This window comes from Haliaeetus albicilla, chromosome 4, assembly GCF_947461875.1.
Source record: "Haliaeetus albicilla chromosome 4, bHalAlb1.1, whole genome shotgun sequence".
NCBI classification, from domain to species: Eukaryota; Metazoa; Chordata; class Aves; order Accipitriformes; family Accipitridae; genus Haliaeetus; species Haliaeetus albicilla.
This window is the reverse complement of record NC_091486.1, coordinates 46,041,402-46,064,800: the sequence shown is the minus strand read 5'-3', so window position 1 is coordinate 46,064,800 and position 23,399 is coordinate 46,041,402. Positions and strand designations below refer to the sequence as shown.

The window sequence follows — 23,399 nt, the reverse complement described above, 5'->3', positions numbered from 1 at the left end:
CTAAGAGGTGCCCTGGGTGATGCTGGGGGACCCCGGTGATGCTTGGGGACCCCAGTGGTGACAGGGTACCCCACTGATGCCCAGGGGACCCTAGCAGTATCTGGGGACCAAAGTGATGCCAGGGGACCCCGGTGGTGTGACGGTGATCCACGGGGACACTGGCAGTGCCTGGGGCCCCAGGTGACAGCAGGGCATCCCAGGTATGTAATGCCAGGGGACCCCAGCGACACCAAGGGACCCCAGCGACATCAGGGCACCCTGGTGACATTTGGGGACCCTGGTGATGCCCAGGGACGCTGCCACAGCCTGGGGATGCCAGTGTCACCAAGGGACCCCAGTGATGTGCTGCCAGGGGACCCAAGTGACACCAGGTGACCCCAGTGATGCTGGGGGCCCCAGTGATGCCTGGGGACCCCCAAGGGAAAGCCAGTAATGCTGGGGGGACCCCAGTGATCCTCAGGGACCCTGGCAACACCTGGGAGCCAGGTGATGCCTGGGGACCCCAATGATGCCAAAGGACCCTGGTGACGTTTGGGAACCCCAATGATGCCAAGGGACACCAGTGACACCTGGGGACTCCAGTGGTGCCAGGGGACCCTGCTGCGGCTCAGGGACCCCTATGATGCCAATGGACCCCAGTAATGCCAGGCCACCCCACCTATACCCAGGTTCCCAGTGCCACCAGCCCCCCCGCGGCGCCACCAAGACCCCCATCACCGTGTCAGCCCACCTGAGCCCAGCTCGTAGCGGAACTCAAGGTGGCCACCAGCCATGGCCAAGGCGACAAAGTCCTCCACGGGGACAGCTTTGCCAGCGCTGAAGAGCAGGAGCCCGTCGGGTGCCAGCGGCAGGAACTCAGCCTCCACCCGCAGCTCATGGTGGACGTTGGTGAGGGGCGGGTAGGAGACGAAGGCACCCGCCTCACCGAAGGATGGCACGCTCACTGCCTCGCCTGCGGCACCCCCAAATCAGTGCCTGGCTGGTGGGACCCAAACCTCCATCCCCATGGTGCCCATTTCCCCTGGGTGGGACCCAAATCTCCATCCCCATGGTGCCCATCTCCCCAGGGTAGTCCCAGTCCCTGCCCATCTCTGGTGGTCCCCAGCTCCGTGCCCATCTCCCCAGGGTGGCGTGAGCCCCATTCCCATGTCCCCAGGGTGGTACCCAGACCCATGCCCATCTACCCAGGGTGCTCCTCAGCCTGTGTCCCCAGGGTGGTCCCAAATCCCCCATCCCCATCGTGCCCGTCTCCCTGGGATGGCACCCAATGGCCCATCTCCATCATATCCACAATGCCCACCTCCCCGCATGGTACCTAATCCCCTGTCCCCATCATGCCTGTGTCCCCAGGGTGGTCTCAGCCCTGTGCCCATCTCCCTGTGGTGGTCCCCAGCCCCATGTCTGTGTCCCCAGGGTGGCACCAACCCTGTGCCCATCTCCCCAGGGTGGTACCAAGCCCCATGCCCATCTCCCTGGGATGGTCCCAGCCCTCTGCCCATGTCCCCAGGGTGGTCCCCAGCCCTATGTCCATGCCCCAGGGTGGTCCCCAGCCCTGTGTCCACCTCCCTGGTATAGTACCCAGCCCCATGCCGCTGTCATCAGGGTGGTGCCAACCCCGTGCCTGTGTCCCCAGGGTAGTCCCCAGCCATGTCCCCATCTCCCCAGGGTTGTCCCAGCCCCATGCCCATCTCCCTGGGGCGGTGCCCACCCCGTGCCCATGTCCCCAGTGCGGTGCCAGCCCTGTCCCCGTGTCCCCAGCTGTGCTTACCCTCGGTGCACCTCTCCCCAGCCTTGCCCAGGTGGCAGCGGCAGGTATAGCCTTGCCCGTCTGGCCGGTTGACGCAGGTGGCATCAGCCCCACACGCCTCTGTAGGGTGACAAGCGATGAGCACCCATCCGGGGAGGGACACTGGGGTGACATCCCCGTGGGGCAGGCACCTACCTGGGTGACAATGCAAAGCCTGCGAGTACTCGCAGTTGCTGCCGGTGAAGCCGTGGGGACAACGGCAGATGTAGGTGCCACTCTCGGCGTCCTGGCACACGCCACCATTCTGGGGGGGGATGACATGGGCGTCAGCAATGGGTGGGGATAGGTGGAGATGGGTGGGCATCACCCCCACCATCCTCACCTGGCATGGCCGGTCCTGGCAAGTGGGACAACTGGTGACACCATGCGCCTGCAGGTCCATGTCCCCAAAGGCCACCTCCTCCCCTTGGATGCGGAGCTGGCGTACGCAGCCTGCGGAGGGATGGAGATGGGGGTGACATGGCGCTCAGCCTCCCACCCCGGTGCCCCCCAAAAACTCATCACTCACCCATAAAACCACGGCTGAGCCCTGTCTTAGCCACGGTACTGAAATCGGGGTACCCCCCCAGGTACAGCTCCTCGTTCAGATCCAGCCCTTGAAACTTCCCCTGCGGGCACAAGTGGGTGGGCACCACCTCCAGCACCCTGACCCCCACCCAATACACATCACCCCCCCCCAAATACCTGGGAGGTCCCGTTAACTGGGGGGTGCCCGTCCAGCGCCAGCGAACCCCGGGTGAGATTGCGGAGGAGACGGATGGTGTGGTACTCACCCAACCGCAGTGGCGTCGGATGCCGGATGGTGGCCATGCCCGAACCAGCATCAAACCTTATTTTTTTGGGGTACAACAGGTGTGGGTGGGTGCTGGCACCCATCTCCCCCCTCCTCCTATAGCACCCGTTCATGGGTCTCACCTAAATTCAGGGCGGCCACCCACCAAACCGAAGGAGATGAAGTCGGCACCGCTGTTTTTCCGCTGCCCATTGTAGAGGAGAAGCCCTGCAGGGTGGCGGTGGGTCAGGCAGGATGGTGCCCACCCCGGGGGGGTGCGGATCACATCCTGAGGAACCCCAAAACACCCCCGGGATGGAGGAGAAACCCCCCAGAAGTGGTGGGGGGGGCTTGGTTGAATAGAGAATGGGAGCTAAAGGAGGAAGAGGGGAGGATGGAGGGAGGGATGGAGAGGGAAGGGAGGAGGAGACGATGGAGGGGACATAGAGGGGACATGGGGGGGACACATGGGGGGACACAGGGGTCCCATCGGCGCTCACCGTCAGCAGCGTCAGGTCGGAAGGTGATGAGGATCTCGAACCTCTTGTAAGCATCCTTGATGGTGGGCAGGGGGAGGAAGGAGCGGGGCGTCTGCCCAAAATAGGGGACCAGGCGCTCTGTGGGGATGGGGGGGTCAGGAGAGGTTGGGGTGCATCACCCTCCTCCCACCACCACCCGGTCCATCCATCTGTCTGTCTGACCATCCTCACCTCGGACCTTAAGGACATAGTAAGCTGTCTCCTGGCCGCGGTGGTTGGCTGCGGCGCAGGCGTAGACACCGGCATCCTCATGGCGCACGGCCGGCAGCGTCAGGACGTTCCCTTCTGCCCTGGCACCCGCCGGCAGCTCCCCTTCCAGCTGCGGCAGAGCAGGGTGGGGGGGTCAGCACCCATAGGGTGCCCCCCCCCCCCCTGCACCCCCATCCCTGCATCCCTCCATCTCACCTTACTCCAGGTGATCTCCGGCACCGGGAAACCGGATGCCAAGCAGGGCAAAAGAGCTGCCGAACCCACTGAGACCTCCTTCACCTCTGGCTGCCCAGCGATTTGGGGGGCAGCTGGGGATGCACGGAGGTGTCACCACCCTGTGATGACACCGTCTGTGTGTCCCCAGCTCCGTGTCCCCATCCTCACCTTGCACGTGGAGGATGACGTGGGACTGGACGGTGCCCACGCTGTTGGCAGCAGTGCAGCGGTACTGCCCAGCATCTGCCCGTTCTACCCGTTCAATGGTGAGGGTCCCGGCACGGACCAGCACCCCGGGTCGGATACGGCCCCCCACTTTACTCCAGGTGACGTGGGGACGGGGTTCACCCAAGCCCAGGCACTCCAGCTCCACCGCCGTCCCTGCCAGCACTGTCTGCACCGCTGTCCGGATGTTGATCAGGGCCCTGGGGAGAGCTTGGAGGGGGGGACAGTGGGGTTTTGGGGTGCCCCCCTGGCATGGGGGAGGCATCGTGGTCTGGGGTGCCAACCGGAGGAGTGAGAGATGGGGAGAAATGGGGTCTTCATGGGCATGGGAAGAATTTGGGGGTGTTGGGGTGCCCGTGGGTATGGGGAGAGATTTGGGGTATCGGGGTACTCATGGGCATGGGGAGAGATGGGGGGTACCAGGGTGCTCAGGGGTGTGAGGAGAGATTGAGGGTATTAGGGTGCCCACAGGCATGGGGAGAGATTGGAGGTATCGGGGTGCCCTTGGGCATGGGGAGAGATTGGGGGTGTTGGGGTGTCTGCAGGCACAGGGAGAGATTGGGGGTGTTGGGGTGTCTATGGGCATGGGGAGAAATAGGTGGCTATTTGGGTGCCCATGGGCAGGGGAAGAAATAGGGGATATTGGGGTGCATGGGGGTGGGGAGAGAGATGGAGGGTACCAGGGTGCCCATAGGTGTGGGAAAATGGGGGCACCGGGGTGCCCATGGGGATGGGGGTATGAGTCAGTGGGTGCCCCTGGGTCTGGGGAGATGGGGGGTCCCAGGGTGCCAGTGTTCATGGGGGATAGGTTGGGGGGTGCCCATGTCCCCTGGTGCATGGGTGCTGCTCCTACCCTGGACGGTGAGGGTGGCCCTGTCCTCCGCCTGCCCGCCTGGGGCGCTGGCCCGGCACACGTACACCCCCTGTGCCCCCCACGCCAGCTCCGGTATCCTGCGGGGACACAGCCGGGGTGTGGGACCCCACAGGGGGGAGCAGGTGGTGGGGGGGATCCGACTGCCCCATCCCCCACTCCTTACCGCAGCACCCCGTCCCGCACGCTGTGGGTGGGGGGCAGCTCCCCACCATCCTTCAGCCACTCCAGACGTGCCCGGGGGTCCCCCGAGACAGCGCAGGCGAATTCGGCGGTGCCACCCACCCCCTTGACGAGGCTCCCCGGTGTCACCCGTACTGTCAAGGGACCGCTGCCGGCGTCCCCACTGTCACCAGCATCACCTGGATGGGATGCAAAGCCCTGATGGTACCTGGCGGCACGGGCATCCCCGGCGTGGGGCATCCCCATTGAGGGGGGGCTCACCATGGACAGCCACGCGTGCGAAGGTCTCGGCGGTGCCGACGCGGTTGGTGACAAGGCAGCGGTAGGTGCCGGAGTCGGCGGGCAAGGCTGGGCTGATGCGGAGGAGGCCGGCGCGGTAGATGGCGCGTGCCGAGAGGCTGCCGTTGACCTTATCCCAAGTGTAGACCAGTGGCGGGGTGCCATGGGCCAGGCACTGCACCTGCAGCGCGTCACCAGCACGCACCGCGGTGTCCTCCGGCAGGCTGGTGGCATATGGTGGTGCTGCAGGGAACGGCCAGTACCATCAGCACCCGACCGCAGCCGGGATGGGGCAATGAATGGGTCAACAGGGCGAGGAGGGCATCAGTGGGAGGGTCTGGGTGGAGATGGTGGTGGGTGTGTGTTGGGATGGACCAGAGATGGATGAATCCACGAGGAAGGGATGGATGGAGGAGTTAGGAGATGGAGAGATGAGCGTGTGCTGGGATGGATGAGAGATGGACTAATTCATGAGGGAAGGGATGGGTGGAGAAGTTTGAGACCAGATGGAGAGATGGATGTGAGCTGGGATGGTTGAGTGATGGATGAATCCACCAGGAAGGGGTGGATGGAGGAGTTAGGAGATGGAGAGATGGGCATGTACTGGGATGGTTGAGTGATGGATGAATCCACCAGGAAGGGGTGGATGGAGGAGTTAGGAGATGGAGAGATGGGCATGTACTGGGATGGTTGAGTGATGGATGAATCCACCAGGAAGGGGTGGATGGAGGGGTGTGAGAGGAGATGGAGAGGTGGATGTGAGCTGGGACAGATGAGTGATGGATGAATCCACCAGGAAGGGGTGGATGGAGGGGTGTGAGAGGAGATGGAGAGATGGATGTGAGCTGGGACGGATGAGTGATGGATGAATCCACCAGGAAGGGGTGGATGGAGAGGTGTGAGAGGAGATGGAGACATGGGTGTGAGCTGGGATGGCTGAGTGATGGACGGATCGATGAATAGGGGATGGATGGAGGACAGAGCAGAAATAGAGATGGATGTGCACAGGTATGGGACAAATGGATGGACACATCCATGGGAAGGGCTGGATGAAGGAGCTTGAGAGGAGACAGAGAGGAGGATGAGTGCTGGGGTGGAGCAAGGATGGATCCATGAGGAAGGGCTGGATAGGAGGGTGGGAGCAGTGATGGAGATGGCCATGTGCAGAGGAAGGACGGAGAGGAGCCAAGGATTGGTGATGGCAACAGCACGGGTGAAGGAGACAGTGGAGATGGCAGGAGGGACCCAGGGGCACCCCAAATCCCACTACCCCCTTACTCTCCACGTCGAGGGTGATGAAGACCTCAGCGAAGCCAGCGGGGCTGCTGGCATTGCAGATGTACTGGCCCGAGTCCTGCTGTGCAACGCGGGGGATGACCAAGCTGCCGTTCACCACCCGGTGCTGCCAGGGCAGGGGTGCCCGCAGCTTCGACCACTCGATCCGGGGCGCCGGCTCACCTACAGGCAGCGCCAGCGCCCATCACCGTGGCGTCAGGGTACCATGTCAGGATACCCCTCCTCCACCACCGTCCTCCATCCTCCCCGTACCTCTGGCTGTGCAGTGCAGCGTGGCGGTGTCCCCGGCCACCACAGTGACGGCAGGTGGCGCGGTGACCTCGGGGGCACCAGGGTGCCGCTGTGCTGTCTCCACATTGACGTCCACCCGGGCTTGTGCTGAACCCAAGGCGCTGTGCGCCGTGCAGACGTAGGTCCCGGCGTGCTCTGGCTTGGCCGGTGAGAGCTGTGTGGTGAGGGACAGGGTGCATGGTGAGCACTGGGCACCCACCAGATCCCCGCGGCACCCCAGGGTGCCCCGCTCACCTGCAGGATGGCCTGGCTGTCCATGTGCAGCAGCATTTGGTGTTCCACCTTCTGCCGGGAGCCCAGCCGGCTCCATCGCACCAGTGGCCGTGGTTCACCCCGGCCAAGGCACTCCAGGCTGAGGGATTTGCCCTCCTTCACTGTCACAGGGCCCGGTGGCATCACCGACACTGTGGGGGCACCTGGAGAAGGAGGAGGACATCAGTGCGGGGATGAGGATACCACCACTAAGGACGTTAGCATGGCAACAGGGACAGCATCACCCTGGGGGCATCTGGAGCATGGGGAGGACATCAGCATGGGGATGGGGGATGGGGACAGGGACACCACCACCCTAGGAGCATCTGGAGCACATGATGGAAATGAGGATGGGGACACAACCATCCCAGGAGCATCTGGAGCCCATAGAGGACATCAGCACGGAGATGGGGACATCACAACCCCAGGGGCACCTGGAGGACATCAGTATGGGGACATGGGCACCACCACTCCAGGAGCACCTGAAGCATGGATAGGACACAGGGATGGGGACATGATCACCCCAGGGTATCTGGAGCACATGGAGGACACCAGCATGGGGACAGGAACACCACCACCCTGGGGGGACCTGGAGCGCACAGAGGACATGGGCACGGGGATACCACCACCCTAGGGGCATCTGCAGCACACAGGAGACACCAACATGGGGATGGCGATAGGGACACCACCACCCTGGGGGCATCTGGAGCACATGGGGACAGGGACAGGGCCACCCCAGCAACCTCGCACCTTGCACCAGGAGGTTGACGACGCTGCTGGCAATGCCGAAGCGGTTGGAGGCCACACAGTGGTAGGCACCCTGGTTGCCCACATGGGCGCCGGTAATGGAGATGACTGAGCCGTTGGTGCTGATCTTCACGTTGTCTGGACAAGGAGGAGCCATCAACACCAGGGACACCCTGGGGACCACGACGGGACCACCCTGGGGACCACCATACCTTGGAGATGTTGGCCAGGTCCCATCCGCCAAGTGACGTTGACAGGCCGGGCGCCGTCGTGGACGCGGCACTTGAAGGTGGCATCCTCGCCTGGTGCCACCGCCATGCTGTGCGGGTCGATGGAGATGATGGGGCTCTGCAGACCTGCAGGGACAAAGGGACAGGGAAGCCACCAAGGTCACTCATGTCCCACATCTCCCCCCCGGCATCCTCCCTCGCCCTGTGACCACACTCACGGTAGCTGGAGCTGTCACGGGAGGTGACGGTGACAGTGACGGTGGCCTCGCGGGAGACGCTGCCTGTGTCTGCCCGGCACACGTACTCCCCTGAATCGGCCACTGAGAGCTGTGACAGCCGCAGGCGGGACCCCGAAACCTGGGGACATGATGGCAGGGGGTGTTGGCATCAACCGGCCACCCACGGCCACCGTCCTCCACCCTGCCCCTGTCCCCACCTACCTGGTGCTTGGCTGGGAGGGACCCACCACGCTTGTACCAGGTGATGGTGGCCTGTCCCTGTCCAGCCACCACACAGTCCAAGTCCAGGGTCTGTCCCTCAGTGACAGAGGATGCTGAGGACTCGATGTGGATGGGCGGTGCGACGCCAGTGGCTGTGCGGACAGAGTTAAGGGTAAACATCCCCACCGGTCCCTGGCACCAGAGGGGACCTGTCCCCTGAAGGGTGGCACTCACGGTGGGATGGGTTGGCTCCATCATCAATAGTGACGATGAGAGACGTCTCCTGCGTGACGCCACCCGATGTCACCCGGCACACATACTCCCCTGAATCGGCCGCCGTCACCTGGGGGATGCGCAGGCGGGTGCCTGCCACCTTGGAGGGGACAATTTGGGGACAAGTCAGTGCCAGAGAGCAGGGGATGACACAAATTCAGGGTGAACCCCCTCTGTGCCCTACCTGGTGGCTGGTGGGCAGGGAGCCACCGCGCTTGTACCATGTCACAGTGGCAGGGCCGGATCCTGCCACCACGCAGTTGAGATCCAGGATCTGTCCCTCAGCAATGGCCGAGGACGAGGACTCGATGCGGAGGGGCTGGGAGACTCCGGAGGCTGGGGGGGACAGGGAAACGGGACATTTGTCACCGAGGTGGCACCCATCTGTCCCCAAGCGCTGCCCTCTTGCTTGCACTCACGGTAGTAGGTGCCCATGCCGCCAGGCACGGTGACGATGACAGATGCCTCCTGCGTGACGGTCCCCAGGGTCACCCGGCACACATACTCCCCTGAATCAGCCACTGCCACCTGGACGAGGCGCAGGCGGGTCCCCGATACCTGGAGAGGAGAAGTTGGGGACACATCAGTGGCTGACGTGGGGCTGTGCCCTGCGGGGTGATGCCACCTCCCTGGCATCCCACCTGGCTGTTGGGGGGCAGAGCCCCCCCACGCCGGTACCAGGTGACATGGGGGTGACCCTGTCCTGCCACCATGCAGTTGAGGTCCAGGGTCTGTCCCTCGGTGACGGCAGCAGACGAGGTCTCGATCCTCACTGGTGGCGTGACACCAACAGCTGGGAATAGCAACGGGGTCAGCAGGGGTAGCCACCGTGTCCCCATCGTGTCCCCATGTCACCTCCCACCCATCCCCGGTACCATAAGAGGAGCCAGCGCCGGTCTGGATGGTAACGATGAGGGACGTCTCGTGCGTGACACCACCTGATGTCACCCGGCACACGTACTCCCCTGAATCGGCTGCCGTCACCTGGGGGATGCGCAGGCGGGTGCCTGACACCTGTCGGGGGTGACACACATGAGAAGGGGGACACAAACCCCTCAAACCCCCCAAAAATCCCTTTTCCATCCCAAAATGCTCCTCTGGTGTCCCTACCTGGTGCTTGGCTGGAAGGGACCCCCCGCGCTTGTACCAGGTGATGGTGGCCTGTCCCTGCCTGGCCACGATGCAGTTGAGGTCCAGGGTCTGTCCCTCAGCCACAGAGGAGGATGAGGACTCGATGCGCACCGGGGGGGTGACACCAATGGCTGGGGACAGAGATGGAAGTGTCACCCCAAGAATCATTGCATGGTCCTCTGGTCCCCTGTCCCCTCCTGGTCCCCACTCACGGTAGGTGCTGGCCCCGCTGGGCTGGATCGTCACCATGATGGAGATTTCCTTGGTGGTGGCCCCACTGGTCACCCGGCACACGTACTCACCCGAGTCGGCCGCTGTCACCTGCAGTAGCCGCAGCCGGGAGCCGGACACCTGCAGGGACAGGAAACGGGTCACCGGGACCACTCAAGCTTGCAAGGGGCCATCAGCGGTTGCACAGGGCCATCTGGGCTTGCACAAGGCCACTCGAGCTTGCACAGGGCCACCTGGACTTGCATGGGACCACCTGGGCATGCAAGGGGGTCACTTGGGCTTGCATGGGCCACCAGGGCTTGTAAGGGGCCACCAGGGCTACTTGGGCTTGCAAAGAGCCATGGGTCAACCCCAACCACCCCCTGGGGGACATCTCCCTCCTGGTGAAGCACCTACCTGGTGCTTGGCCGGGAGGGACCCCCCACGCTTGTACCAGGTGACGGTGGCCTGTGCGGGGCTGGCAATGACGCAGTTGAGGTCCAGGGTCTGGCCCTCGGCCACAGGCGATGACAAGGACGAGGACTCGATGCGCAGGGGGGTTGTGCTGCCTGGGGCTGGGGACCGAGACAGGTTAGAGACCGTGGTCACCACCACGTGTGACCCTCCAAGGGACACCAGGAGCCCGGGAAGTCAGGGTGGGCACACACATGGGTGGCTTCCCCAGGGAGTGATTCATCCCAGACCCAGATACACCACAGGGCAGTGCCACCCACCCATGGGTAACATCCTGTGTCCCCTCCTGATCCCCACTCACGGTAGGTGCTGGCCCCGCTGGGCTGGATTGTCACCATGATGGAGGTTTCCTTGGTGGTGGCCCCGCTAGTCACCCGGCACACGTACTCGCCCGAGTCGGCCGCTGTCACCTGCAGCAGCCGCAGCCGGGAGCCAGACACCTGCGGGAATAGGACATGGGGGACACAGGGGCCATTTGGGCTTCCATGGGACTGCTGGAGCTTGCATGGGGCCATGCAGGCTTGCATGGGCCACCTGGGCTTCCATGGGGTCACTTGAGCTTGCATGGGACACCTGGGCTTCCATGGGGTCACTTGAGCTTGCATGGGACACCTGGGCTTGAATGGGGCCATCTGGACTTGCATGGGCCCACCAGGGCTTGTAATGGGCCACCTGGGCTTGCACAGGGCCTTGGGTCAATCCCCACCAGGCCCTTTGGGGACATTCCCCTCCACGTCCCCTACCTGGTGCTTGGCCGGGAGGGACCCCCCGCGCTTGTACCAGGTGATGGTGGCCTGTGCGGGGCTGGCGATGACACAGTTGAGGTCCAAGGTCTGGCCCTCGACCACGGCGGAGGACGGGGACTCAATGCGCAGGGGGGTCGTGCTGCCCGGGGCTGGGGACCAAGACAAGAGGGTGACACCAGTGACCATGACAGAATCCCACCGGCAAGGGCACAGAAGACATGGCTCAGTGCCATGGCACATGGGGACCCCCACGCTGGCACTGTCACGCCCCTGTCCGCACTCACGGTAGGCACTGGCCCCGCTGGGCTGGATTGTCACCATGACAGCGGTTTCCTTGCTGGTGGCCCCACTGGTCACCCGGCACACGTACTCGCCCGAGTCGGCCGCTGTCACCTGCAGCAGTCGCAGCCGGGAGCCGGACACCTGTGGGGAGGGGACACGGGAGACACAGGGGCCATTTGGGCTACCATGGGGCTGCTGGGGCTTGCACAGGGCCACTTGGTCTTGTATGGGGGCCACTGGGCTTGCACAGGACCATCCAAGCTTGCACAAGTGCCATCTGGGCTTGCATAGAGCCACTTGGGCTTGCAAAAGTGCCAGTTGAGTTTGCATGGGCCACCTAAGCCTGCATGGGCTACCTGAGCTTGTATGGGACCACCTGGGCTTGCGTGGCCCACCTGGGCTTGTATTGGCCCACCTGGGCTTGCATGAGGCCACTTAAGCTTGCATGGGGATGTGGGTCAACCCCCAACCACCCCCCTTGGTGACATCCCCCTCTGGTGTCCCCTACCTGGTGCTTGGCTGGAAGGGACCCCCCGCGCTTGTACCAGGTGACGGTGGCCTGTCCCTGCCCAGCCACCACGCAGTTGAGGTCCAGGCTCTGTCCCTCAGCCACAGTGGATGAGGATGCATCGATCCGGACAGGGACACCTGAAGCTGGTGGCCCTGGGGGGGAGGATGGAGCCGTGACCGCCCGTCTGGGACCAGCATGTCCCCCCCTGGTGCCACTGAGCCTGGTCTCACCGTAGGACGAGCTGGATCCAGCCACGACGGTGACAATGACAGACGCCTCACGCATGGTGGTCCCCAAGCTCACCCGGCACACGTACTCCCCTGAATCGGCCGCCGTGACGTAGGGGACACGGAGCCGGGACCCCGAAACCTGGGGTTGGGGACACGCATCGGTGTCACATAGGAGGGGACAGGGCAGGATTTGGGGTGCTGCCCACGCTGCCTGCACTGCCTGTGCCCTACCTGGTGGCCAGCGGGCAGGGAGCCACCGCGCTTGTACCACATCACGGTGGCAGGGCCAGATCCTGCCACCAGGCAGTCAAGGTCCAGGGTCTGTCCCTCGGTGACGGATGGGGATGAGGACTCGATGCGGACGGGTGGTGCTGTCCCTGCAGGGAGGAAAAGGGGGGACACGGGTGGGTTGCAGCCCGCTGAACCCATCCCCGAATCTCACTGGCATCCCCCACCAGCCTCACCTGGCACCACTGCCACCTCGATGGCAGCGCGGGCCGTGCCAGCGGCGCTGGTGCCCACGCAGAGGTAGATGCCACTGTCGGCCACTGTCACGGTGGGGATGACCAGCGTGGTGATGTCGGCGTGCTCAGTGCGGGACTGTGGCATGAGGGTGGGCGTAAGAGGCAACCTTGGTGCACCCACATCCCCCCGGGAGCACCCAAGGGTGCCAGCACCCGGCTCACCTGCGGTGGTAGGGTGCCCCCCTGCTTCTCCCAGGTGATGGTGGCGGTGGGTGACCCCGAGACCCGGCAGTAGAGTCGCACCGTGGAGCCCTCCTGCACCTCCGTCCGCTCCGGGCTCACCTGCACCCGGGGTGTGCTGGCAGCTGTGGGAAGTAGGGGGTCAGGGCAGTGCTGGAGGGGTGGGGGCAATGGGGGTGATGGGGATGATGGGGGTGACATGAGTCATGCAGAAGATGAGGATGATGGGGATGATAGGGGGGATGAGGGACAATAGGAACAATGGGTGTGACAGGGATGATGGGGATGATGAGGATGATGGGGGATGAAGAGGATGATGGAGATGATAGGGGTGACAGGGATGATGGGGACAATGAGGGTGACGGGGATGATGGGGGTAACAGATGATGGGGGTGACAGATGATGGGGACAATAGGGACAGTGGGAGTGATGGGGATGAGGGGGATGGATGATGGGAGATGACAGGGATGATGGGGATGACGGGGATGATGAGTGTGATGGTGATGGTGGGGGTGACGGGGATGATGCAGACAATGGGGATGATGGGGACAATGGGATGATGGATATGAACGATGGGGATGATGGGGGGTGACGTGGATGATGGGGACAACAGGGGTGACAGGGATGATTAGGACAATGGGGGTGATGTAGATGATAGCAGTGATGGGGATGATGGGGGCGACAGGGATGATGCAGATGATGATGATGATGGGGACGATGGGGACAACGGGGGTGACAAGGATGATGGGAGATGATGGAGATGATGGGATGATGGGGATGGGGATGGACGATGAGGACAATGGGGACAACAGGGATGACCGGGATGATGGGAACGACGCTTACCTTGCACATGGAGGAAGGCCTGCGCCGTGTGCTGCCCGGCGCTGCTGCGCGCCCGACACGCGTAGTGCCCCTCGTCAGTGGGCTCAACGGCGCTGAAACGCAGCGTCCCACCATGGACCACCGCCCGCGGCGGCAGCGTGCCTACGGGGACACGGCCCAGTGTCACCCCCAACAGCTGTGTCCCCAAGCCCGGTGCTGGTGTCCCCCCCATCCCCGGCAGGCACCTACCGAGCCACTCAAGGGTGGGCGGGGGGTTACCGGCAACCACGCAGCGAAACTCGGCCGGCTGCCCTGGTGCCACACTCAGCTGTGCCGGCTCCACGGCGGCGGTGGGGGCGGCGGCGGTGCCGGCTGTGGTTGAGACCCGGGGAGGGGGGGAGCTCAGGGCTCGCCGGGGCCCCCCCCATGGCGCTGGCCCCAGCTGGTGGGGGCAGTGGGAAGCAAGAGGGTGGCGTGGCACGGCTGGTGGCGGGGTGCACAGTGGAGCCCCGGCATGCAGCAGGTGCAGGGGGTGGGGAGCGCGTGGACCTCCCCCTGCCCCAACCTCCCCCACTGTGACTTACCTGGTCTGTGCCCCTCCATAAACTCAACAGGTCCATAAAACATCTGAGTCTTTGATGGGGCTGCAAGAGGGCACAGGTCTCAGGGGAGTGTGCCCATCACCCCAGCGTCTGGGTGGCTAGCCTGCCCATCGCCCTGGTGTCTGGGTGCCAAGCAAGGCCATCATCCTAGCGTCTGGGAGCCAAGCGTGCCCACTACCCCAGTACACAGGTGGTGAGCGTGCCCATTGCCCTCACATCTGGGCGGTGAGCGTGCCCATTGCCCCAGCATCTGGGCACCAAGCGAGCCCATCACCCTGGTGTCTGGGCACCAAGCGTGCCCATCACCCCAGCACCTGGGTGGTGAGCATGCCACAATCGTGCCAGTGATTTGGCACCGAGCATGCCCGTCACCCTGGCATCTGGGCACCAAGCCTGCCCATCACCCCGGCGTCTGGGCACTGAGTGTGCCCAGCACCCTGGCATCTGGGTTCTGATTGTGCCCATCGCTCCAGCATCTTGGTGGCAAGCATGCCCCTTACCCCAGCATCTGGGCACCAAGTGAGCCCATCACCGCGGCGTCTGGGCACTGAGCGTGCTCACCACCCCAGTGTCTGGGCACCCCTGCGGGCTTACCCTGGACATAGAGCGTGGCGGTGCCCTCATCCATGTCCAGCATGTTGGAGCCGGTGCAGACGTAGACACCGGCGTCCTCGGGCCGCACGTTGCGCAGGGTGAGGATGCCGTTGAAGTCCACGGCGCCGGCTGGCAACGTCCCGTGGTTCTGCCGCGTCCATACCAGGGTGTAGGCAGGTGACTGGTGGGGAGAGAGGGAGAGGCCTGAGGCCATGGGGATGGGCAGGCCAGTGGGGCAGGGCATCTGCTGGGGACAGAGGGGATGGGGGGGGCTGTATGCCCGTCTGGGCACCCGCCAGGGAGAGGTGGTCACCCAGGGGTGTTGGTGTGTCCCGTAGAGCCACGTAGGCACCCAAGCGTGTTTGGGGGGGTCCGTATGGCTGGATGGGCACCCAAGGGTGTCCCTGTGCCCTGCATGACCCCATGGGCACCCATGTACCCTGCATGGCCCCATGGGCACCCAAGGGTGCTCATGTGTCCTGTGTGACCAGGTGGGCACCCAGGGGTGTCCCAATGCCCTGCACACCCCCATGTGCACCCAAGGGTGCCCGCGTGCCCCCCGCTGTGCCGTGCCCCCCTCAGCTCACCTTGCTCTTGGCAGTGCAGACGAAGGTGACATCGGCCCCAGGCTTCACCCGCTGCACCCGCTTCTCCTCCACGGTGACGGTGATGGGTTTGCCGGGGGTCTCTGCACCAAGATGGGAGAGCTGAGTCCCGCTCACCCCCCCACTCCGTGTGTGTGTCCCCCACCTCGGTGACAATGACCTACCGGTGACAATGACCTCAGCGCGGCTGGTGTTGCTGTGCCGTAGGTTGCGGCAGGAGCAGACGTAGACGCCGGCTTCAGAGGGCTGGATGCTGGCGAAGTGCAGCTCCTCGCCTGGGGGGGGACACGTGGGTGACACCCCACGTCGCGTCCCCCCACCTTGGGGACACCATGGTCCCCCCCCTCCCTGAACCACCCAATACCTTGTCGCCGGCTCTGGGCACCTTCGGGGAGGGGTCGCCCATCTTCTCGCGTCCAGTGGTAATAGAAGGGGGGGTCACCGCTGGCCTGGCACCGCAGGGTGACGGCGCTGCCCTGTGCCACTGTGGTGCGTGGTGGGTGGATGCGGACGGCCAGCGGGAGTGGGGAGCCCGCCAGGACGCACGCCTGCCCACGTGCCGTGGGGTCACCCGTGTAGCCAGGCGCGCAGCTGCAGGGGAAAAGGGGGTGAGTGTATGGCGGGGTGGGCACAGCAGGGGTGGGGGTATAGGAGGGTGAGCATATTGGGGTGCATATAGTGGGGTGAGCCCATCGGAATGGGGTGAGTATATTGGGGTGAGCACATCGAGATGGGTATATTGGGGTGAGTATATTGGGGTGAGCCCATCAGAATGCATAAATTGGGATGAGCTTATGGGGTGAGTACATTGGGGTGGGTATATCAAAGTGGGTATGTTGGGGTGAGCACATCAGGGTGGGTATATTAGGGTGGGAATAGCAGGAGAACATTGAGTATGTCAGAGTGGGTACACTGGGGTGAGCCCATCGGGGTGACTATACCAGGGTGGGTGTAAGGGTGAGCACGTTGGGGTGGGTCTATCAGGGGAAGCCCATCAGGGTGACTATACCAGGGTGTGTATATTGGGGTGAGTATATCGGGGTGAGCACTTTGGGATGGGTCTATCAGGGGGAGCACATCAGGGTGGGTATATCAGGGTGAGCCTGTCAGGGTGGGTATATTGGCGTGGGTGTAAGGGTGAGCCCATTGGGTGAGTACCTCAGGGTGGGTATATTGGGGTGAGCCCATAGGGGTGGGTATATCAGGGTGGGTATATGGGGCTGAGCATATATATATATGGGTATATGGGTTTTTTGGGGGTGCCAGCCACCCCCTGCCACAGGCCTCACCGCTCGCAGTACTGCCCGGCATAGCCCGGCTCGCAGGCGGTGCAGCGGTACCCGCCGCCTCCCAAACTCTCACAGGTCCTGGAGAACCTGTGGGGACAGTGTGAGGTGGGGGGGTGTCCCCTCCCCGGCAGACCCCCGCCTTGGCGCTGGCACTCACTGGTTTTCAGGGTACGGGAGGGGACAGGCGCAGGGCTGGCAGTCCTCGGGGGTACCGGCGGTGGCATCCCCGTAGAAACCGGGGGCACATTGGTCACAGAAGTCCCCTGCCGTGTTGTGCAAGCATCCCTGGGGACACACACACACAAATATTGGGGGTGCACGGCTGGGATGGACCCCAGCCCCCCCAAAACCTGCTTAATATAAATACTTACGGAGCAGACGCCGCTCTCGGGGTGGCAGCTCTCCGAATGCCCGTTGCACTCACAGAGCTCGCAGTGCCCCAGGTACAGCCCCCCCCCGGTGCGGGTGTAACCGGGCGCACAATCCTGACAGGGGAGGAAAAAAAGGGAGGGGTGTTCAGTGTTGTGACACCCCTTCCCCCCCAAAAAATATCCCTGGGAAGGGGGGGGTGATGATGGGGGGGGTGATGATGGGGGCTCACCTGGCAGGACAGCCCGTGGTAGCCGGGGGGGCAGCGGCATTCCTCCACTTCAGGGGCCGGGGGGAGGCCGGGTTGGGGGGGCACGGCCATATCCATGGCGACGTTGGCGATGCTGGATGCGGCCGTGCTGGTGGAGTAGGTGGCTCGGATGAGGATCTCATCCAGGTCGGCCAAAGCCATCAGGAGATGCTCCCGTGTCGCCGGTTGCCCGTCCGGCCGCTGCCAGTATTGCTGCAGGCAGAGAGGGGTGTCAAGGGCCGGGGCGGGGGGGGGACAGACACACACACCCCGGCTGGGCACGTCGTGGGGACGGGGGACATCAGGGACAAAAGCCACCCGCTCCCTCTTACCTCCCGAAAAATGATCTCGAAGGCCTGGGGGGTCCGCGGGGGCAGGTCGGGCTGGTACGCCACCAGCGTGATGTCGTTGCCCTGTGGATATGGGGAGGGTCAGGTGGGGGGTCGCCAGTGTCATCCTGTTGTCCCCCCCCAGCCCAGGCACCCCCATACCGTGATCTGGATGTCGACGTCAGGCAGGGGGGCTCCCTGCCCCCCCGGGGTGTAGGTCAGGGTGTAGCGGAGGCGCCCGCCATAGGAGCCCACCTGCATGGGGAGATGGGGTGGGGATGCATCCCATGGGATGAGAAGGGGAAGGGACAGGACAGCATAGGGATAGGGATGGGGATAGGGAAAGGGAAGAGGAAGAGGATGGGGAGGATGATGGGGACAGGGATGGGGATGGGGAAGGTGATGGGATGAGACAGGGATGGGGAAAGGAAAAGGGGGAAGAGGGAAGGGGAAAGGGAAGGGAAAAAGAAAGGGGAAAAAGAAAAGAGGGAAAGAAAAGGGGGAAAGAGAAAAGGGGGGAAAAGAAAAGGGGGGAAAAGAAAAGGGGGAAAAAGAAAAGGGGAAAAAAGAAAAGGGGAAAAAAGAAAAAGGAAGAAAGCAGGAGACGGGGGAGGCTGTGCCCACTTCCCCCTCCACCAGAGCCATGGGGCGAGCAGCCAGGGGTGCCCATGGGGAGTGGGTGCAGCCGGTGCCAGGCTGGTGCTCCTGCGGGCACCCCTGTCCCCTTGGTCAGGGAGGGGGGGCACCCCATTACCTTGTCCCCCTGGTAGGGGGGAGGCAGCTGCCAGTAGTAGGAGTCGGGGGGCAGCTCCCCAAAACGGCCGTAGGTCAAGCGGGGTTGGGGGGTCCCCAGCTCCACCTCGAAGCCGGTGCCCACCCGGGTGCTGCGCTGCCGGTTCACCAAGGCAAATCCCTGGGGATTACCGGGACCGAAGGGCGTCTGGACCTACAGGATGGGGATATGGGTGAGTGGGGTTGGGGACATCTGGGGACAGCCTGGAGACTTCGGAGGGGACACTCACGGTGCCACGGGCATAGGCGGTGCTGGCACAGTGCTGGACGATGCCCATGCAGAAGCAGGGCAGGCAGCCAGCCGGCTCGCTGGCACTCAGGTGGAAATGGTGGGGACGGCAGGTGGCACAGCTGGGACCCTCCACGTTGGCCTGGGGGGAGTGGGGGGGATGGGGTGGGTGACATGGCCCCGGCACCTCCTCCCAGGGCTTGGGGACATGCTGGGAGGGGGACGACAACTCACCTTGCAGTGGCACTGCCCGTCGGCGTCACAGCCCTCGCCGATGCTGCCGCGCGGGTCGCACTGGCACTGCCCACTGGGGACGCCCGGCTCTGCGGTGGAGTGGGGGGGGACAGCGGTTAGGCACGATGCCCCCCTCAGTGCCACTGCAGGGGACACCACCTCGTCCTCTCCCCACGACGCTCACCTTGGCACGGCTCTCCCCGCAGCGGGTCCCCCACGTACCCAGGCAAGCACCTATGGTGGGGGTACAAAAAAAGCCAATGAAGGGGAGGTTGCACCCCAAAAAACAACCCCTCACCCCGGGTTCCCCTGGCACCTCTCGCAGAGACGCCCACTGTGTCCAGGGGCGCAGGCGGTGCAGGTGGGCTGTCCGTCCTTGTCCTCGAAGCAGCTTTTGGTCACCCTGCAGAGGGGACAAGGGGATGGGTGAGACCCTGCCCGTGTCCCCAAGAATGTAGGTGACCAGGTGGTGGCACCTACTGGGTGTCACTGTGGTGTCCATGGCAGGGACAGGGCTGGCAGTCGCCCGGGGTGCCCCGGGTAGCATCGCCGTAGTAGCCGGGTTGGCATTTGTCACATTGGGCGCCCTCCGTGTGATCCCGGCAGCCCTGCAAAGGAGGGGGGGGTGATGGCATTGGTGGCACCGCCATGGGGGTCCCCGGGGTGTCCACCCACTGTCCCCAGCTCACCTGGCAGATGCCATTCTCAGGGTGGCACTCGCTGGCATGGCCGTGGCACTGGCACGGCTCGCAGGTGCCCAGGTAGAGCCCGGTGGTGCTGCGGGTGTAGCCGGTATCACAGTCCTATGGAGGGGACAAGGGGACAGGGGGGTGGGCCACCACTCGGTGTCCCGAAGGCCAGGGTGAGGGGACACTGAGGGTCTCACCTGGCAGGAGGCACCACGGTAGCCGGCTGGGCAGGTGCAATCCTCCACCTCCAGTGCCGGCGGGCGGCCGGTAGCGTGTGGCACTGCCACGTCCAGGCTGACATCGGCTAGTCTGCGGGGCAAGAGGAGATGTCCCCACCGCTCTGCCCACCCGCACCCCCATGTCCCCAGTTTCCCTTCCCCTCTCCCTGGTACCTGCTCTCCTCTGGTTGATCAGAGTAGGACGCCCGGATCATGAAGAGGTCGATGTCGGCCAAAGCCATCAGGAGATGCTCACGGGTGGCATCGCGTCCATCCGCTCGGCGCCAGGCACGCTGCGGGCACAACCAGGGGGTGACCGCTGTGTCCCCAACCCCAACCTGGGATGGGGGGGACACCCGCCGGTCCTCACTTCACGGAAGGGCACGGTGACGGTGGTGGGGACGCCAGATGGGGGGTTGGCATCAGAGAAGTGCTCCAGGAGTATGCCGTTGCCCTGCAGCAGGACGTCGGGCTGGCGTGGCAAAGGTTGGGCGCCCGCCGGTGCCCGGTGCGTCACCGTGTAGCGCAGCTCACCACCGTACGATGTCACCTGCAGGGCGGGATGCAGCTAGGCTTAGCCGGGCTTGGGGACATCCACCTTGTCCCCCAGTCGGCCCCGGCGCTGGCACCTTGTCCCCGGCGAAGGGTGCGGGCAGCACCCAGTAGTAGACGTCACGGGGCAGCTCCTGGAAGGCGGCGAAGAGCAGCTCCCGTGGGGAGGAGAAGCGGGCACGGTCACCCACGGTCCGTGTGCCGGCCAGGTTGGCCAGGCTCAGTGGCGGTGTCTCCTCGGCGGTGAGGAGGACCTGGAAGGGGAGCGGGAAGGGGCTTGGTGGTAGGCATGGCACAGCATGGCGTGGCATAGCACAACACGGCACGACATGACACTACGTGGCATGGCACAACACGGCACGGTGTGGCACAGCAAGGCATGGCATGGCATGGCATGGCACAATATGGCACTACATGGCACGGTGCAGCCCTGCATAGCACGGCCTAGCAACGCATGACATGTCACAGCACGACATGACATGGCACAGCATGGCGTAGCACAGCAAGGCATGGCACTCCATGGCATGGCACAGCACGGCATAGCACAACATGGCACAGCATGGCACTACATGGCATGGCATGGCATGGCATAGCATAACACGGCACAGCGTGGCACAGCAAGGCATGGCACTCCATGGCATGGCACAGCACGGCATAGCACAACATGGCACAGCATGGCACTACATGGCATGGCATGGCATGGCATAGCATAACACGGCACAGCGTGGCACAGCAAGGCATGGCACTCCATGGCATGGCACAGCACGGCATAGCACAACATGGCACAGCATGGCACTACATGGCATGGCATGGCATGGCATAGCATAACACGGCACAGCGTGGCACAGCAAGGCATGGCGTGGCATGGCACAACATGGCACTATGTGGCATGGCATGTGGCAGCATGGCACAACATGGCACGGCATGACACTACATGGCATGGGAAGGCACTATATGGCACAGCATGGCATGACATGGCAAAAGATGGCAATACATGGTACAGCATGGCATTGCACAGCACGACACAGCACAACATGGCACAGCCTGACATAGCATGGCATTACACGGCACAGCACGGCACGACATGGCGCAGCATGGCACAGCACAGCATGACATAGCATGGCATAACGGCATATAACGGCACAGCATGGCACAACACAGCTTGACATGACATGGCATGGCACGGCATGGCAAGGCAAGGCACAGCATGGCATAACATGGCATATAATGGCATGGCATGGCTTGACGTCACATAGTATGGCACAACATGGCACAACATGGCACCAAATGACGCAGCATGGCCTGGCACAGCCTGGTGACCGTACCTGGTGGCGGCTCCATGCGGAGCTGGCGCAGTGCCGTGAGACACCCATGCAGAAGCACTGCAGGCAGCCCTCGGGGTTGGCTGCGCTCAGGTGGAAGGTGCCGGCGGCGCAGGCATCGCACAGCCGCCCCCGCACGTTGGGCTGCCGGAGGGGGCACAGGATGGGTGCCGTGGGTGGGGGTGCCAGGGGGTGGAGGAATGGGTGCCGTGGGGGATCGGACCAGCTGGGTGCTGGGGGGACTGGGAAATGGGGTGCCAGGGTGGGGAGGTGGGTGCTGCAGCAGGGGGCTGCTGGGGAGTGGAAACGGATGGGGGCGGGGTGGGACTGGGTGCTGGGGGGGCTGGAGTGGGTGCCATGGGGGGAGTCGGACTGGGAGCTATGGGGGGGGGGGCGGAATGGGTGCTACGGGTGTGGGGGGGGGGAATGGGTGCCACAGTGGGGTCAGAATGGGTGCCCCAGGGATTGGACTGGGTGTCATGGGGTGTCGGACTGGGTGCTAATGTGGGGGGTGGCATGGGTGCTAGGGAGGATTGGACTGGGTACCCCAGACACTGGACTCAGTGCCATGGGGGGTTCAGAATAGGTGCTATGGGGGATCGGACTGGGTGCCATAGCTGGGATTACACTGGGTGCCCCAGGGATCACACTGGGTGCTTTGGGGATCGGACTAGGTGCTGTGGGAGATGGGAGCACCCAGTGCCCCCCCCCAGCACCCTGCCCGCACCTTGCAGCGGCACGTCCCGCCAGCCTCGTCCTTGCCCCCGCGGGTGTCGCACTTGACGAGCTCCTGGCCTGTGGGCAGCGAGGGTGAGGGTGGGGGGCACCCCTGGCTGTGGGGGGGCACCCCACAACCAACACCCACTACTCACCAATTGGGGTGCACTTGCCACCTGGCTGAATGGGGTCTCCCTCGTAGCCTGGGGCGCACCTATGGGAATGGGTTGATGATGGGCGGGGGGTCTTGGTGGGGGGAGGGTTATAGGGACCCCCCGCACCCACCTCTCGCAGCGGCGGCCAGCGTAACCTGGTGCACAGGCGTCGCAGGTGGCTTGGCCGTCCGTGTCCAAAAAGCATGACTCTGAAAACCTGCAGGTGACAATGACGGTGACAGACCGGGGCAGTGATATTTTGGGGGCGGGGGGGGCCCTGGGATTGGCACCCACCTGCGAGCTGGCTCGGTGTAAGGACAGGGACAAGGGTGACAGGCAGTGGCCGTGCCCTTGGTGGCATCGCCGAAGAAGCCAGGTTTGCACTTCTCACACTGGGGACCCTCTGTGTTGTGCTGGCAGTTCTGGGGGGGGATGGGGACATGTGGCACAGGAGGCATGGTGACACCGTGCCACATCCCCATTCCCTTGTCACCCCCCCATTCCTTACCAGGCAGTGCCCAAAAACGGGGTCGCAGGTGCTGGAGTGGCCGTGGCAGCCGCAACCGGAGCAGGTCCCCAGGTAGGGTCCCCTTGTCACCCGCTCGAAGCGGGTGGCACATCGCTGGCATGACAGCCCCGCGTAGCCCACAGGGCACCTGGGGACACAGTGGTGTGACGGTGGCATCGTGGCGGTGGTGGCACCGAGCCCGCA

The 23,399-nt window shown here is 64.0% G+C and overlaps 1 protein-coding gene across 1 annotated transcript in view; it reads right to left on the bottom strand.

Moving 5' to 3' along the window:
- Positions 1-23,399, bottom strand: part of HSPG2 (heparan sulfate proteoglycan 2) — a 41,413-nt gene that overhangs the window by 5,754 nt on the left and 12,260 nt on the right. Inside the window, exons 18-84 of the mRNA XM_069780379.1 lie at positions 23,196-23,343; positions 22,982-23,109; positions 22,818-22,904; positions 22,688-22,746; positions 22,543-22,610; positions 21,819-21,959; positions 20,571-20,747; positions 20,312-20,491; positions 20,116-20,234; positions 19,921-20,032; positions 19,724-19,837; positions 19,515-19,642; positions 19,351-19,437; positions 19,219-19,268; positions 19,035-19,123; positions 18,802-18,942; positions 18,534-18,725; positions 17,942-18,034; positions 17,783-17,863; positions 17,433-17,663; positions 17,203-17,316; positions 16,989-17,116; positions 16,832-16,918; positions 15,907-16,133; positions 15,707-15,817; positions 15,525-15,625; positions 14,938-15,118; positions 14,326-14,385; positions 13,991-14,113; positions 13,763-13,903; positions 12,902-13,044; positions 12,680-12,815; positions 12,447-12,592; positions 12,216-12,354; positions 11,983-12,137; positions 11,477-11,615; positions 11,190-11,341; positions 10,748-10,886; positions 10,390-10,547; positions 9,975-10,113; positions 9,742-9,893; positions 9,507-9,645; positions 9,273-9,424; positions 9,051-9,189; positions 8,816-8,967; positions 8,593-8,731; positions 8,359-8,510; positions 8,137-8,275; positions 7,901-8,044; positions 7,692-7,826; positions 6,924-7,105; positions 6,651-6,843; positions 6,381-6,560; positions 5,085-5,345; positions 4,807-5,002; positions 4,623-4,720; positions 3,713-3,979; positions 3,524-3,636; positions 3,290-3,437; positions 3,080-3,196; positions 2,723-2,807; positions 2,492-2,636; positions 2,316-2,415; positions 2,130-2,239; positions 1,943-2,051; positions 1,769-1,867; positions 731-952 (exon numbers count right to left, since the gene is read on the bottom strand). Of these exons, the coding sequence (XP_069636480.1) occupies positions 731-952; positions 1,769-1,867; positions 1,943-2,051; positions 2,130-2,239; positions 2,316-2,415; positions 2,492-2,636; positions 2,723-2,807; positions 3,080-3,196; positions 3,290-3,437; positions 3,524-3,636; positions 3,713-3,979; positions 4,623-4,720; positions 4,807-5,002; positions 5,085-5,345; positions 6,381-6,560; positions 6,651-6,843; positions 6,924-7,105; positions 7,692-7,826; positions 7,901-8,044; positions 8,137-8,275; positions 8,359-8,510; positions 8,593-8,731; positions 8,816-8,967; positions 9,051-9,189; positions 9,273-9,424; positions 9,507-9,645; positions 9,742-9,893; positions 9,975-10,113; positions 10,390-10,547; positions 10,748-10,886; positions 11,190-11,341; positions 11,477-11,615; positions 11,983-12,137; positions 12,216-12,354; positions 12,447-12,592; positions 12,680-12,815; positions 12,902-13,044; positions 13,763-13,903; positions 13,991-14,113; positions 14,326-14,385; positions 14,938-15,118; positions 15,525-15,625; positions 15,707-15,817; positions 15,907-16,133; positions 16,832-16,918; positions 16,989-17,116; positions 17,203-17,316; positions 17,433-17,663; positions 17,783-17,863; positions 17,942-18,034; positions 18,534-18,725; positions 18,802-18,942; positions 19,035-19,123; positions 19,219-19,268; positions 19,351-19,437; positions 19,515-19,642; positions 19,724-19,837; positions 19,921-20,032; positions 20,116-20,234; positions 20,312-20,491; positions 20,571-20,747; positions 21,819-21,959; positions 22,543-22,610; positions 22,688-22,746; positions 22,818-22,904; positions 22,982-23,109; positions 23,196-23,343 (9,212 nt within the window). The remainder of the gene's footprint in view (positions 1-730; positions 953-1,768; positions 1,868-1,942; positions 2,052-2,129; positions 2,240-2,315; positions 2,416-2,491; positions 2,637-2,722; positions 2,808-3,079; positions 3,197-3,289; positions 3,438-3,523; positions 3,637-3,712; positions 3,980-4,622; positions 4,721-4,806; positions 5,003-5,084; positions 5,346-6,380; positions 6,561-6,650; positions 6,844-6,923; positions 7,106-7,691; positions 7,827-7,900; positions 8,045-8,136; positions 8,276-8,358; positions 8,511-8,592; positions 8,732-8,815; positions 8,968-9,050; positions 9,190-9,272; positions 9,425-9,506; positions 9,646-9,741; positions 9,894-9,974; positions 10,114-10,389; positions 10,548-10,747; positions 10,887-11,189; positions 11,342-11,476; positions 11,616-11,982; positions 12,138-12,215; positions 12,355-12,446; positions 12,593-12,679; positions 12,816-12,901; positions 13,045-13,762; positions 13,904-13,990; positions 14,114-14,325; positions 14,386-14,937; positions 15,119-15,524; positions 15,626-15,706; positions 15,818-15,906; positions 16,134-16,831; positions 16,919-16,988; positions 17,117-17,202; positions 17,317-17,432; positions 17,664-17,782; positions 17,864-17,941; positions 18,035-18,533; positions 18,726-18,801; positions 18,943-19,034; positions 19,124-19,218; positions 19,269-19,350; positions 19,438-19,514; positions 19,643-19,723; positions 19,838-19,920; positions 20,033-20,115; positions 20,235-20,311; positions 20,492-20,570; positions 20,748-21,818; positions 21,960-22,542; positions 22,611-22,687; positions 22,747-22,817; positions 22,905-22,981; positions 23,110-23,195; positions 23,344-23,399) is intronic.